The sequence below is a fragment of the Bos javanicus genome, chromosome 27 (assembly GCF_032452875.1).
Source record: "Bos javanicus breed banteng chromosome 27, ARS-OSU_banteng_1.0, whole genome shotgun sequence".
In the NCBI taxonomy this organism is placed as follows: Eukaryota; Metazoa; Chordata; class Mammalia; order Artiodactyla; family Bovidae; genus Bos; species Bos javanicus.
The window spans coordinates 7,758,036-7,773,950 of record NC_083894.1 but is presented as its reverse complement, the minus strand read 5'-3'; the positions used below and the strand labels follow the sequence as shown (position 1 = coordinate 7,773,950).

Genomic DNA, 15,915 nt, shown 5'->3' with positions numbered 1-15,915 from the left:
CGGGCGGGGCGCGCGCGGAGCCTGAGAGACTGACCGCGCGCGGGGCCGCCCCCTGTACCGTCCTCCAATCAGCGACGAGGAGGGGCGGAGCTTCGCCCGAGGAAGCTCCGCCCACTTGGTGTTACGTCCCTAGCCCGGCCCGGGTCTCCATGCCCATCATCCTTTCTCCGCCTCTTAGTCAGCTTGGGTGGAACTGTGGCTTCCTAGGTGCTTAGGTTCCGTTATTTTGCGTTTAAAACCAGCAGCGGGGCAAGATCGTTTGGTGCGTGTCCTGACGGGTCGCGTTTGAAAGCAGCACTTTACAAAGCGCCCGGTTTTCCCCTTTGTCAAGCCTGATAAAAGTTAGAACATCAGCTTTTGGGGAGGGCGTGGGGCACAAAATTATCGGATAACTGAAAGGATGACCTCACTGGGCTCTCAGGATCAAAGAAGGTGATCGCTGTGGAACTGCTATGCCACACAAAGGATAGTTTACATTTTTATAAAATATATAAATTCATAGCGTAAATTTAGCAAGCCATCAATATATAATGGCCCTGAGAGACCGTAGGGTTCAGACTGCCAATCCCTGAGCTTAAATAAACTGCCGTCACCTTTGCTGTTAGCAGCTAAGGTGGGTTTTCGTTTTGGGTTTTGTTTTGTTTTTTGTGTGTAGTTTAAAAAATAGGATTCAATGAGCCCAGTAATCCGCTCAAGTTAACTTCTTAAAAAGTTTTGAGTCCATAAACTAAGAGTGCGAACACCTGAGATACCTGCAGACCAGAAAATGATACTCTGACCCTATTGCTGTTTGACCTGATCAGTTGTTGAGCCCTTGTTTCTTTGTACTACTCAGTAATCCCTCAATTTTCATCCAGCCATACAGTTAAAATTCTTACTAAATGCCTAGTACAGCAGGCTCTAAGAGAACAGGACTAATAAGACAAAGCCCCTGCTGAATTGAAGTAGGGCCAAGTAATGAAAACCAAACAAGCTTTAAACTAAAGAGAGATCTTTAGCTAAGTTTAAGCCCTAAATTTTTATGTTCCAGGCAGCACAGTAATTAAATGAAGCAATGATTTGTTGAACATCTACTGTGTTGCACATGATACAGAGATGTCTGTGTGTATAATATGGATATCAAAGAAGTATCTATTACTTCTTTATTGAGAAGTTTTTTTTTAAACATGAACGAGTGTTGAATTATTTTCAAATATATTTCTGTATCTTTGGATGTGATCATATGATTTTTCTGGTAGCTCTGTGCTATAGATGGAATGTTTGTGACCACCTTCTCTCAATTCCATATGTTGAAATCCTAACTCCCAATGTGGTGGTATTAAGAGATGACCTCTGGTAGGTGAGCAGGTCAAGAGGGTGGAACCCTTATGAGTAAAATGAGTGCCCTTCTAAAGAGACCCCAGAGAGGTCCCTACCTGTCCCTTCATGTTGTGAAATGGTGAGAAGACTGCAGGTCTGTGAACCAAGAAGAATACCTTAAAAAGTTAAAAATCCATATGCAACTCTTACCATTCTATCTTAGTAACTTGCAAAAAGGGAATAAGGAAATATTTGAATTCTTCATATCCTTCCTTTGAAAGGTCTATTCTGAAGGGAAAAAACTGTGTAAATGGAATTTATTAGATTTTAGCTTCTGGATGCTGAAGTATGTTCAATTTTTTTTGCACTAATACAGTCTGAATCCTTATATTGGAAGGAAGTAAAAAGTACTATTCAAAGGATGCGAATATACTACTAAAACCGAAGTTCGTGAAGCACAAATTCTGTTTCTGTGGTTTAATCATTAGTTGTAAGAGTCAGTCATAAGTGTATGATATTCTAGGAACAGGTGGGGAAGCAAAGAACCTGTGATCTGGTATAAGATCCGTTAACAGGCGCTGAGTAATGAGCTTGCCAGGTGCACTGATTTTATCATATAGGCAGGCAAGACCCACTGCCCCAAAGACAGTTGTGGTTCTGGTGAAAATCAACATACTATTTGAGTTGTACACGAACACTTTGGGTGTCTTTCTGCTCTTAACATTGCTCGTTTGTGTAAAACACAGTATCAGTTAGTAGTTGGTGATTTTTGTGACAAATTTCCTGTGAAAGATCCCAAGTGATTCCTAACACCAAGTGATTCCTGACACCAGGTGACTCTTAACATCAATATCCCTGGAAGAAAACAGTGAATAGATCCTGTCTTGCTTCTTTTCTCAAATAAATATAAAGAGAAAGCAAAAGTTCAGTCAGTCTACAAACTACATTTCTTCCTTTCCATCTTCATTGAGGCTTTGGATGTAGGTGTGAATCTAGAGAGCGACCCACATGACATTTGTACTTCTCTTTGGTTCAGAGGTTTACAGTAAATGTCAGTTTAGCTATTCTCATATTCCATTATCTGAAAAGTTGCTTTCTATCATTTGATATCATTAAAGGACATTTTTATATGAAGTGCATATTCAACTCACACAATACTCTTTGTTCAGTCAATGCATTATGGGAATTAATAAGATAATGCACTTTAAAGCTGGCTTCCCATTTGGTACAGTGGTAAAGAACCTGCCTGCCAATGCAGGAGATGCAAGAAATGAGGGTTCAATCCCTGGGTCAGGAAGATCCCCTGGAGTAGGAAATGGCAACCCACTCCAGTGTTGTTGGCTGGAAAATTCTATGGGCAGAGGAGCCTGGCGGGCTACAGTCCATGCAGTTGCCAAGAGTCTGACACAACTGAGCAACTGAGTGCGCGCACACACACACACGCACATTTTAAACTTACTTGGAATCGATAATATTATATGTATATAATATAATTTCCATCGTTTCTATTACCTTATGTATATAATTTATAAATCCAATATTTGTATATATATGTATTAGCTAATATATTTTTATTCTTAAAATTAATAGTTTATTATTAGACTATTCAAAACAAAATATAATTCTTTGCTTAACCAACCATGGTAAAGAGTAGGAGTCTATTTCCAGTTCAGTTCAGTTGCTCAGTTGTGCCTGACTCTTTGCCACCCCGTGAATCGCAGCACGCCAGGCCTCCCTGTCCATCACCAACTCCCGGAGTTCACCCAGACTCATGTCCATCGAGTCAGTGATGCCATCCAGCCATCTCATCCCGTCCCCTTCTCCTCATGCCCCCAATCCCTCCCAGCATCAGAGTCTTTTCCAGTGAGTCAACTCTTTGCATCTCATGCGAAGTGGCCAAAGTACTGGAGTTTCAGCTTTAGCATCATTCCCTCCAAAGAAATCCCAGGGCTGATCTCCTTCAGAATGGACTGGTTGGATCTCCTTGCAGTCCAAGGGACTCTCAAGAGTCTTCTCCAACACTGTTTTACTGGCCCTGAAACACTGGTTTAATGTTTCCATTGTGTTTTTTTTTATATCTGATTGTTGTTATTCCCTCTGGAATAATTGTGTCTTCAGAAGACGTGCTTTAAAGAAGATGTGTTCATTAACTGCTTTATTCCTGCCTAAGCCAAGAATGTTTGGTAACAAGATAATCTGTTTTTTTTTTTTTTTTTTAATTGAACAATAGCAGGAAAATTCGCTGATACTATTGAAAGGAGACAAATAGAGACTCCTACCAGAAACTGTATTAGATAACCAAAAATCTGCTTTGAAGAAGAAGGATACTAGAACAACCAATGCCAGTCAGCCTAATTCTGAAAATTGCTATGCAGAGAGATGAACTCTCAAACCAAAGCAAACAGAAAACCTTAAGGCCAGCATTCTGAGCTCACCTCCTGAGAATGGTGCCCATGCATGTCCTCACTGCCTCTGATTCATCTAGGAGTAAATTATTTGAAGACCCATTTATAATTAGAATTATAAAAGAAGCATTTCATTAGACTATCAATCCAATGTGTAAATCTGAGGCACTATAAATAAATCTCTCAAGCAGCAACCCTCTCCAGTGAGCTCAAGTAATCAATTATAGCTCCACTGAGAGAGATGCGTTTTAATGTCTGACTTTGCCAAAAAGCAGGCTAACAGCTGATCCATTCCTAAAGACATTAGTGTTGGTTTTCAATCTTTATTCATAAGAAACGTTGTAAGTCAGGCATCCAGAATTCTTTGGTTCTTAATTTTTTTGATTACTTCAGTGGTCCTGCTGCTAAGTCACTTCAGTCATGTCCAACTCTTTGCAACCCTATGGACTGTAATCCACTAGGCTCCTCTGTCCATTGGATTCTCCAGGCAAGAATACTGGAGTGGGTTGCCATGCCCTTCTCCAGGCGATCTTCCCGTACCATGGGGTCAAACTCATGTCTCTTACATCTCCTGCATTGGCCATTATTTAGTAAAAAATATATTTAGAAACTGAGAACATTGAGGATAGAATAGAGTTTAAACTCCAGTGAAGATTTTGGAACGTTAATTATGGTGGACATCTGTCATTCATGTTTACCTAAATTTTTTTCAGTGCTTTCTCCACATGATAATATCAGCAGTTCTGCACTGTGTGCGTTCTTCTTCCCAGTGCAGAATCCGAAAAATAACTACTTTTCCCAACACTTTGCTGCCAGGTACGGACATGTGACTCAGATTTCACCAATCAGATAAAGCCTAATGAACCTACGATTTGATTGACAATATAAGGAAACAGGAGACTGACATCCAAGTTTGCAGGCCTGGGTGTTGAAGTTTGAGGGTGAGTGAACCAGCCTGAGAGCCACAGCAGAGGCAGTGTAGCTAGGTGGTCATTGGTGGTAGAAACAGTACTGGTCTAAGGTGAGATAAGCCAGCCAGTCCCATGGATATGACACATCCCAAGATAGATCCCTTCTTTCTCTGCTGGTTTTTCTTTGTTTTTTTTTGTTTGTTTGTTTGTTTGTTTTTAAATCTGTGCCGTTTAATTTCTGCTTTCTTTTACTCCAGTCATTGCCCAAATGCTTACCTTGTTTAATACTGTTTTGCAGTGGTTTGTTATGATTTCAAATCCACTTGTTTATGATAAAATGAAGCTGTTTTTAAGAGTGAAGTGGTTTTCAAGAACAAAGTGTTTTTTTTTTTTAATAATTTTTATTGGAGTATAGTTGATTTACAATGTTGTGTTAGTTTCTGCCATATAGCAATCTGCTATATATACCCACTCGTTTTTTATTTTCCCAATGAAGTTAGTGTTTTGATGTAAAAGTGAAATTGTGTGTCAGGATGTCATCAACCACGTCCATGCTGAGCACTAAGTTGCCCAGCAGCTGAGGGGTCACTGGGGGCTGGTCACTAAGAATGTGTGAGAGGCAGCCGGGGCAAGGGGGCACTTAGGTTACAAACACTCGAGAGTGTTGCGTCCAGGCAAAGGCTGGCCGTTGCTGATCTAAACAGCTCTCCAAAGATCTCTGGGCATTCGCTCCTGCTGTGAAGGCAACTGTTACCAGGAGTGGCCCCAAGAGGGACTGTCCTCTTGCCTATCAACTCCACTGCAATCATTCCAAGCCACAGGTTCTACCAACAGGGGACTTTTCATTCTTGTGCTGGCAGCTGGCCATTAGCTCTAGTTGGTGAAGCCTTTTCCCTGAAAACCAGCTCAAAGAAATGTCCGGGTCCCCTTGTCTGGGGTGATGGTATAATTAATCTACTATTGGCTTGAGTCTGTTATTTCTTTATTGGTTTATTAAGAGACATTATCCTGTATGCTGTTGGCTTATGAAATTATTATAATCCCCACAGGGAACCTGTGTTAAATAAATTCTTGGCAAAGACACTCTTGGTCTCTGAGCAAGCATAATTTGCCACAAAACAAAACAAACCCCTATTCAACAATGACATGATGTGGCGTTAGACTTATCATTAAAGTCTATTTTCTGGAATATTAAGCCATGATTGACTTCTGAGCCCAAAACTGGTACATCATGTACCAGTTTTCTTACATTTTTGTCGTTCTGTTTACAGTGTTTATGCTCAGCTTAGTTACAAAGTGCCAGATGGCAATTCATTGCCAGTAATTTATTAGGAAATGGGGAAAACACATGAAATATATAGTGCTAGAATATGGAAATGCTAATCATCCGTGGCCATGTTTTAAAATTTACACCAGTTACATATTTCTCTGGGTACAGTTTTCTGAAATGAAGCCCACGCACTGTCTCACAAGACGTTTAGCCCCGGAGTCTTTTCTCAGCACTTTCTTTTCTGCAGTTGCGTAAAGCTTCACAAATCAACGTGGAATTCTGGTGCTCTGAATTTTCTGCCCCTGCATATCCAGGATTGTGCTGTGCCATCTCAAAGATGTTATTCTTTGATGCCTTCTTTCTTTCACTACCCAATTAGTCACCAAGTTTCTGTCGACTCCATCCCTAAGTGTGTCCTGCGTTTCATCCACTTTTCTCAGTTTTCACTTCGTTACCCTAGTTCCAGGCGTCACCTCAGCTGGCCCGTGCAGCAGCGCCGTCACCGGTCCTCCGATTCTGTCCTTGTCCTCCGTGATTCTGTATACACCAGTTAAAATCCTCCTCCCTTGCTTTTAGGAAAGCCTTTCAATCACCTTCCATTTAATTTAGAATGAAGTCCCATGGACTTGTGATGTGGCAGTTGGCTTCTTTGAGAAGGTATCTCGAGTCAGAGCCCTGCATGCAGGCAGGTGAGTGGGGAGCATCACAGGCGGTCCCCAAGGGGACCGAAAGCGAGTGCAGTTGGCAGGTGTCACTGTCAGCAGCTGCGAGAAAGGAGAGTCTGCGGGTACTTGACAGTGTCCAGTATCCGTGGCTCAAAAGTAGGGTCATGTTCCCTCCTTCAGCACCACCTCATGCCTGGCTTCAGGCACACTGGCCCTCTATCAGTTCTGGGGAAATCAAAATCCTCTACTGCTACCTATTTTTCTATAAGGAAGGCTCATTCTGGATCATCACACTAGCATCTCTGAGGCCCCACTCTCTGCAAGTGTTTGCCAGGTTATAGAGAAATAGATTTGGGCTTCCCTGGTGGCTGAGACGGTAAACAATCTGCCTGCAATGCAGGAGACCTGGATTCGACCCCTGCGTCGGGAAGATCCCCTAGAGAAGAGAATGGCTATCCACTCCAGTATTCTTGCCTGGAGAATTCCATGGACAGAGGAGCCTGGCAGGCTATAGTCCATGCGATCAGAAAGAGTCAGACACGACCGAGCCACTAACACAGCTACAAAAACATAGACCTAAGAAGACAGGATGTATCTCCTGCTTTCAGAAGGCAGGATAGCTTATTGCTTTGCTTGTACAAAACACTAGAAAGGTTCTGGAATTAAACTTACTAATTAAATCTGACTTATCCATGGGATCAAATATAAAAATACGCATAGATTCAACAGATAAGCTTCAAAGGGACAGAAGACTGGAACCAAGCTGCTGATCAAACGCACGTGACCCAGATTGGGATTCTAGAGTTCCCAGGAAAACAAACAAAGCATCTGGATTCATAAATGCCTCCCAAGAGCCCTCGAGGAACAGGCATTAAAAAATCTCCAAAAGTAGCTTTCAGTTCAGCAGTTTGTTGAGGGTGATTTTCCAGTTGGAACAGGTGTGGAGAACTTGATGGACACTGTCTCAGAGACACAAATTTCTTAAAACTAAGCAGTTCCACCCGAAAAGACGGTGGCAGCAGCCTCTGGGGCACAAGAAGGGTCTGCTCAGAAGAAACTGAGGGGCCAGCTGCCACGGGGAGCTCCTGCACAGAGCCCAGAGTGCCCACATGCAAGGCTCAAGGGGAAATGCAAAGTATGTCCTGTGGCCGGAACAGTACCCCAAATTAGATCCGGTGACTGGAACCTTCTCCGTTGCAAGCTCAAAATCTCTGCAAAAAGATTTCAGTGTCACAAATGTCACTATGAGAGAGGAGATTGTGTCTGGGTGGCTGTTTCCTCCCAAAACCTAGTAATGTACATAGTACCCAAATTCAGCTCTTGCTGAGAAATAACTTATAAGCACCCAGTATGTAGATGTTCTAATGTTCCCATCCTTTTGTATGCAATCTGGTCAAGATAAATCCAGGTTTTTCTTTTATTCCCTCAGCTAGTATACTCAGATACCACTGAGTTTCTGCCATGGTTTTGGCAATGTTAATACGGCGTTCCAGGAATGTAATTTTTCCTGGGATAACTGCCAGCAGCAAGGGCCGGTTCTGTTTTCTGCATTTGTTGGGTAGAGAGCTAGGGCTGTGGACAATCCTTTCCGACCTAGTATCTGTTTGAACTGTTTGATAAGCTAGGAACTCTGGAGGCCTGGCCTTGAGCGGGTAGGGCTCCTGCTGCCCTGACTGTCATTCAGGTGAGAATCCTGGCTGGAGAAGGTGCAGGAACACCACCTCTACCCAGTTCCTGAGTGAGAACTCCTCTGACTGAGCTGAATAAGAAACTGGTATAATCATGTCTGGATCTTAATTTAGCTTGAGTTTTTTTTTTTTTTTTTTAACTTTGAACTGGTAACCCATATGAGCAAGTGATTTTAACTGTAGATTCCAATTCCTTTACACATTAACATGCTAAGGGACTTAGGCCCTTTTTAAAATTTGTGAAATTCAACAATATTGAAAAACACACAAAACAAATACATAAAGACGTGGTAACCCAAGTTCAAGACACAGGATGTTGTCCCCTGCCACATACACATTCTTTGTCATACCTTCTGCACCTCAAAAATAACCACTAACCTGGTAAACACAGCCTTGCTGTTCTTCATTTCATTTTTACCACCTAAGTTGCTGCTGCTGCTAAGCTGCTTCAGTCGTGTCCGACTTTGTGCGACCCACCAGGCTCCCCCATCTCTGGGATTCTCCAGGCAAGAACACTGGAGTGGGTTGCCATTGCTTTCTCCAATGCATGAAAGTGAAAAGTGAAAAGTGAAAGTGAAGTCACTCAGTTGTGTCCGACTTTGTGCGACCCACCAGGCTCCCCCATCTCTGGGATTCTCCAGGCAAGAGTACTGGAGTGGGGTGCTCCATACCACCTAAGTATATGTCCCTAAAAACAGTGGTTCAGACTTGCCTTTTTATGATGTTTGTGTTAAGTGGCATCAGTCATGTCTGACTCCTTGTGACCCCATGGACTGTAGCCCACCAGGGTCCTCTGTCCATGGGATTCTCCAGGCAAGAACACTGGAGTGGGTTGCCATGCCTTCCTCTGAGGGGATTTAATAGCACATACATATAATTGTTTATTATATATTAAACTATTAGGATTATCTTGCAAATTGTGAGATTTTCTGCTTGTGTACATGCTCAGTCGCTCAGTCATGTCTGACTCCATGGACTGCAGCCCGCCAGGCTCCTCTGTCCAAGGCAACAATACTGGAGTGGGTTGCCATGCCCTCCTGCAGGGGCTTTTCCTGACCCGGGGATGGAACCCCCATCTTCTATGTCTCCTGCATTGATGGGGGATTCTTCACCACTAGCACCACCTGGGAAGCCTTTGTGTGAATTTCATATAAATGAAAGCGTCAGTACTTTGGGGGAGGTAGGGAGTCGTTTCTCAGCACCATGTCTGTGAGAGCCGAGGGTGTGCACAGCTGCTGTTTGTTTTCCTCACGAACAGAAAGCCGGGGCCTGGTTCACTGCCTGTTTGGCCAAGCTGAAACCAGATGGTGTCCTTGCGCCGCGGCAGCTGTTCAGCCTCAGTGCCTGCGATGCAGACCTTAGAGTGGACGCGGTCTCTCCGTTCGGTTGGTGGAATCCCCTTGCATTCTCACAGTTCCAGCCAGCACGCCCCTTGATGAGGCGCGTTAGCTTTTTATTGATTCTGGGGCTGTCGCCAATGGCCTAGCTGTTCGGTCTCCACCTGGAAAACCACAAGCTCACAAACTGAAGACCCTCCTCTTGGAGGCCACACACGATGATAGCAAACCGTGGTACCACCTGAACCATCTGGGTCCCTTGTTGGATGCCCAGGGAAAGGGCTCATCCCGGTGAGACCAAGCCAAGCTGCTGTCTGCGCCAGCCGGTTGGCATCATTGCTGCCTGCATCCATCATGGCGCAGAACATAGTAACACATCTGCCACCACAGACTGGCAAAGGGAAGGAGCCTAGTTTTGGGGCAGAGGCCAGCACTGCAGCAGACGTGACCCCCATCATCTGTCCCCTGTGAGGGGGGCTACATGGCCTTGGACATGTCCCCACCCCCGCTCCTGGTGGAGTGACTACATTGGCTTCTGTCTCCATAAGCTTAGTAAAAAACAGGACACGCGTTAGATTTCTGGAAACTTCACTGTCCCCAGTACTTACGGGCTTCTTTCTGTCGTTTCGTTTGTGCTGGTTCTGATTCATATTGATACATCTTTTTGTGTGTTTCCTTATTTTTGAATGAGTGCTACATATGTCTTTAAAAAAATGTATAGAAGTAATTTAAGGCCTGTGATATTATCTTCCTCCAGAGAGCATGCTTTTCATTGTTTCTTTCTGACAGATGCCTACGGGTGCTAGCAATCTTGAATCACCTTAAGCCAATCTCCAGGATAGAGATTTTCTAGACCATGTAGATTGTAGTCATTCAAAGTGGCTGGTGTACCTCTGATTCACTCCTCTTTTGCCTCTTCTGGACATCAGCTGTAAGTGTGAGCCCTCTACCATGGCCCTGGATCTTGGCAGACTGTTTACATCACATTTTATGCGTCCTTTCCCCCAGGGACTGTTAGGAGGACCGCTTAATCTCTCTGCCATCTCTTCGGTCCCTGGGGCAAGCGTGGCCTGAAATCTCTCTCTGGATTTTCCTCTTGCCCTACGTTCTTGGGCCAGTGACTTTCTCACTTTCTTCGTACTTCGTGGATATTACTAGGAATGTGGTTTTAATATTTCACCCAGAAATTTTCTTTGTCTCTGCTGGGAGAATTAACTAGCCTGCCACTACCAAAAGCCAACACTTATTTTGACAATTTTTATTTTATTGCAGTGTCATTCACTTACAGTAAAATGCACAGATTTAAATGTACACTTGACAAGATTATTTAAAAATACATGCTCCATGTTGTTGCTGTTGTTTACACACCAAGCTACACCTTCCAACCTCGTCTTCATCAGTTTGTTTCAGTTGCCATATTTTTGGTTTTTTTAAATTAATTTATTCAACAGATTTTTATAAAGCACCACTTAGTATGTGCTAGACACTGTTCCAAATACTTTTAAACACTAACTTATATTATAGTCCTGACAACCAGTTGGAGTAGTTATTAATATTCACATAAAAAGAATATATTAATGAATAAAAAGTCAAATAGAACCTTAAGATTTCTGCCAGAGAAGAGGATCATATTTCTTTAAAAAAAGAAAACAAGGAAATCATGATTTCAATAGGGTCACTCTATTTCCTCTACATAAAAAATATTTATGCTAAGATATAACAACTGGAAAGCACTAGAAACAGGCAATTTTTAATATATCCTCTTGACATGTTTAGTATAATAATTTGAATCAATGCTGTAGTTAAGTCAAAATGATTTAGCCTCATTATCTCTGGAAATTTATAGACTAATCTGGCCATATTTGAAACTTATTATGATAGTTGACATCTGAATGACATGAAATTAAGTCTCGAAAACACATCACACACACAGTGTCAACTCATGCATATAGTACTTGGGATGCTAAAGGAAGCTGAACGAGAGACTTGAAAGAGGAAAGGTGGGTCCCAGGGAGTGGTCTTATCTGTGACACCTCTGTGGTGGAGGGAGCAGAGATCATACCCAGAAAGGTGCCCGAAAGAGGAAGCCCAGGGGCCTTTGTTTTCTTTGTTTTTTGTTTGAAGATGCTCTGAGGATCACCCCTGGTCTCGGATGTCCTAAAATTCCTCCTCCATTAACCTACTGAAACAGTGAGTTGAAGCTCACCAGTGATGCCCCCTGTCCTTTTCTTGGTCCTCATTCTCTTTGCTTTTCCTCAGTCGTTTGACCCCGTTTTGAGCACTCAGCGTGGTTTTCAGTGTACTGCACCTCGACTGCCCTATTCTCTGCCCCTCTATCTGCTTCCTCTCCGCTGTTTCAGTGGGAGCTGCTCACCAGCCTTGAACAATCCAGAAGTATTAGCCCAGTCACCAAACAATCCCCTTTTCCTTGGCTCCCAGGTATCAAATACACACGAGATTCCATCTCATGGAGTCATCAGAGCCTGGATGGCTCACCCCCTGATTTAGACGCTAATTTAGGTACCTGATTAAAGGCAATCTTTGTCCGACCTCTCTGCTGTGTGTGTGCTTCTGTGTGACTCTGTCTCACTCTCCATATGCACAAATCGTACTTGCTCGTTCCCACAGTAAGTGCTTAAAAATAGAAAATATGGGCAGTAACTTGAGCACCTATTTTAAAGTCATAACTGTGTTCAAATAGTGCTGTTGCTCAGATGGACTTTTTATAGGTCACCAAAGTGCCCAGAACTCCACTTTCTTCATCTTTTAAAATGTAAATGACTATAATAGACACTCCTCTGGGATAGAATAAGATCGTACATGAGGAGGTTTACATAAAACATGTGGCTGATAGTAAACTCTCAATAAATGATTTCTCCCTGTGCTTTTAACTCTCCTTACATCACCCATTCTAGTAACACAATTGTTGAGCTCAGTTTCGGTTTGATTAGATGGGTTAGGATATGCTAGCTAATCACCTACCTCACTCTACCATATCCTCTGAACATGGTAAATGATAAAAGTATTTATATCAATAAATCACTTAAATTACTAATCAATAGTTTGTTTTTTAAGAAAACATGAGTGCCAGGAAAATAGGTACACAATATTTTTCATGTGTCCTTTAGATACTAATAAAATATGAATAACTTATGGTGTTGCTTGGAAGGATCTATAATGTAAAAAATACAGCATCTAGTTTATATTTGATGAGTTCACTCACTATGAGCTTTTCTATTTAGCCTTAATTTTTATTTAGTGATTAATGGAAATAGAGATGGTAAAAGTTGCCAAGAGAGTTTATACTAACAAAAGAAAGGTGGGAAATCAAGGAACTCATTAAGATGAAGCATGACATCTTGACATAAAGTCCTAGATATTGGAGAGTTAGTATTTTCCTACTAGTAAAAACTGTAGGGAGTTAAACTGAATGTTCCAATGATAGCAGCCTTATTGAAATAAAAGTGCTCCTCAGGCCCAAAGAATCCAGTCCCCTGATGAGCTGATGTGGAGATAATTATTTATAATCACACTTACTGGTAGACAGGAAGGAGTGAAACCTGAGAAGACACTGAGGCGTGACTCAGGTGGGTTTTATTTCTGATTCCACAGCACGGAAGTGTGTGCGGGTGACTCAGAGCGCTGTGATGGCCCAGCTGTCCCCAGGCATGCCTCCCCGGTGTGGGCACATGCCTCCCCGTGCCAGGGGGAAGACTAGCGGGAGGGTCACCCTCCACAATCTCACAGTCAGTTACTCCACCGTCAAGAGTCTGCAGTTCATTTTCATCACTTCCCAAAGCACATGTGGAATGCTCCACAGGGGCCTATGAACAGCCACTTGGTCTAGATCTCTGCCTCTGAAAACAAGACCAGGGGGCTTTCCCATAAAGAGGGCTGTGGCGGCTTTCTAATACATTGACCTAATTTACTTTTCTGGGAACCACTCAGTCCCTGGGGAAAGGAGAAGCCTGCTTTGTTGGCACATTTATTTTACAGCTACACCTCCTTTGTCTTAGGGATGTTTTGTGTACATCAGTGCAACCAGATAAGACACGCAGCATAAAAAAGCCTGCGACACTGCCCAGCATGACCCATCATTGATACGCTTCTTTATTCCAAAATGAGCCACTTCTGTTCTCTTATGTCTTTGTTATTATTTGTGATTTTGGAACTTCTCAGAAGAATCAGGAAGCAATACAACAACGAACAGGCTTCAAGCCAGGTCATATAAATGTATAAATAAACTCCCTGTGTGATACATCATTTTGTATCTCGGCATATTATTTTTTACTTAAATGCCGAAATACTGCCACTCTACATTACTATTCTTAATAATTTACTCTATTTTGCTTTTAAAATATAGCTTGCTTAAGGATCCCCTTATAAATAGTGGCATTTTATTTCTAAACTAAATAAGATAGGGTTTAACTGATGTTAAAGCTGTAACTCCAATACTTTGGCCACCTGACGTGAAGACCTGACTCATTTGAAAAGATCCTGATGCTGGGAAAGATTGAGGGCAGGAGGAGAAGGGGATGACAGGATGAGATGATTGGATGGCATCACCAACTCAATGGACATGGGTTTGGGTGGACTCCGGGAGTTGATGATGGACAGGGAGGCCTGGTGTGCTGCGGGTCATGGGGTCACAAAGAATCGGACACGACTGAGCGACTGAACTGAACTGAACTAACAAAGATTGTGAGCCTAAAAAATATATATTTTTGCTTGGCTTGCGAGAGTAAAGATGAAGCACTTCGGTTTGCTTGAAACTCTCTGGATACAGTGCCTCCTCCAGGAAGCCTTTGAACTCTTTCCTGCCAGGATCAGACCCTTCCTCTTTATGCTGCCCTGTCCTCACTTGTATTTTATCTCATTTCTCTTTCCTCCTCTAGACTCTGACTGCTTTGTGGCTGTGACATTCTCTGCCTCTCCAGCATCCAGCTAAATGCTTGACACATAGCAGGTGCTTAAAACGTGTTCAGTGGATGAATAAATAGCCTAAAGTTATGACCCTGTGGCTTTCCAGTCTATCCACTTATACATTTTTTTTTTCCTGACATTGACCGAAGCCACATAATTGGCTAATTTGATGAGTGGTCATTAAATCCACAAGTCATGAACTATTTTATAATTTAGCTCATAGTCTACAAATAGGACCATTTCGAAGGTTTAAAGTGATGGACTTCATTTTACCTTGATATCATGAGTTTCGCTTACATTCACACCAGGAACCCCTTACCCAAAGTCTTAAAAGCTCTCAGGACAATTATTTCCTCCCCTAAAACTAAGCTGCCTGTCTAGCTCAGTTGATAAATCAGGTGGGTTCGATCCCTGGGTCAGGAAGATCCCCCTGAGAAGGGAATGGCAACCCACTGGAATATTCCTGCCTGGAGAATTCCATGGACAGAGGAGCCTGGCCGGCCACAGTCCACGGGGTTGCAAAAAGTCCGACATGACTGAGCGACTAAACAACAGACAACAAAAAGGAAACACTCTGTACATTAACGTCAATACCTGGATTTTGAAACTCAGGGCAGGGAGATGGGGCGTCATCTTATACCCAGCTCGGAAAGTCAGGCGTCTCAGAACCCGGCACGTGTTGCCGCCGCTCCCCCGGAATATTGTCAGACCAATAGGCTTGTGCGAGGCACTTTTATGGACAGTATAAATATTTTGAGCTGGAGGCATCGCCACCAGCTGATATTTTCTTTCCTCAGGACCAGCTGTTCAGGAGCATCCCGGACCGGAGCCAAGCACATTTAGGACTTGGATCTGACCCGGCCCGGCGGCCCAGCCTGCGCAGCGATGTCGATGGTGGAGGAAAACCGGCCATTCGCCCAGCAGCTCTCCAATGTCTACTTCACCATCCTCTCCCTTTTCTGCTTCAAGCTCTTTGTGAAAATCAGCCTGGCCATCCTCAGCCACTTTTACATAGTGAAAGGCAACCGCAAGGAAGCGGCTCGGATAGCGGCCGAGTTTTACGGAGTAACCCAAGGACGAGGTATGTGTCTGGCCTGCGCTCTGGTTTCACGCCGACTTTATCTTTCATCCACAACCCAAGAAAACACCCCAGGTTTCCTCCTCTAGGGACCTATTCAAAGTGACTGTTTTGCCAACTTCTCATCATGGAAAATATTTAAGTCACTTCCTGGCCTCAGAAAAAAAAGAAAATTACTTTTTTGGGTTTAATCACATCGAGGTATGGTTGCAAAATAACCTAATGGGAACATGCTCTAAGATAGATGTTTTCTTATTCATAAATATTTTTAAACTTTTAATGTTTCACTTGCCAAGCCGTACTTTTACAGGGTTCAACTGCTGGTTGCATTTCAATTGT

The 15,915-nt window shown here is 43.0% G+C and overlaps 1 protein-coding gene across 1 annotated transcript in view; it reads left to right on the top strand.

Annotated features, from left to right (window-relative positions):
* The first annotated feature begins 15,254 nt into the window (after positions 1-15,254).
* ASB5 (ankyrin repeat and SOCS box containing 5) overlaps positions 15,255-15,915 on the top strand; it is a 41,113-nt gene continuing 40,452 nt past the window's right edge. Inside the window, exon 1 of the mRNA XM_061404110.1 lies at positions 15,255-15,579. Within this exon, the coding sequence (XP_061260094.1) occupies positions 15,384-15,579 (196 nt within the window). The 5' untranslated portion in view covers positions 15,255-15,383. The remainder of the gene's footprint in view (positions 15,580-15,915) is intronic.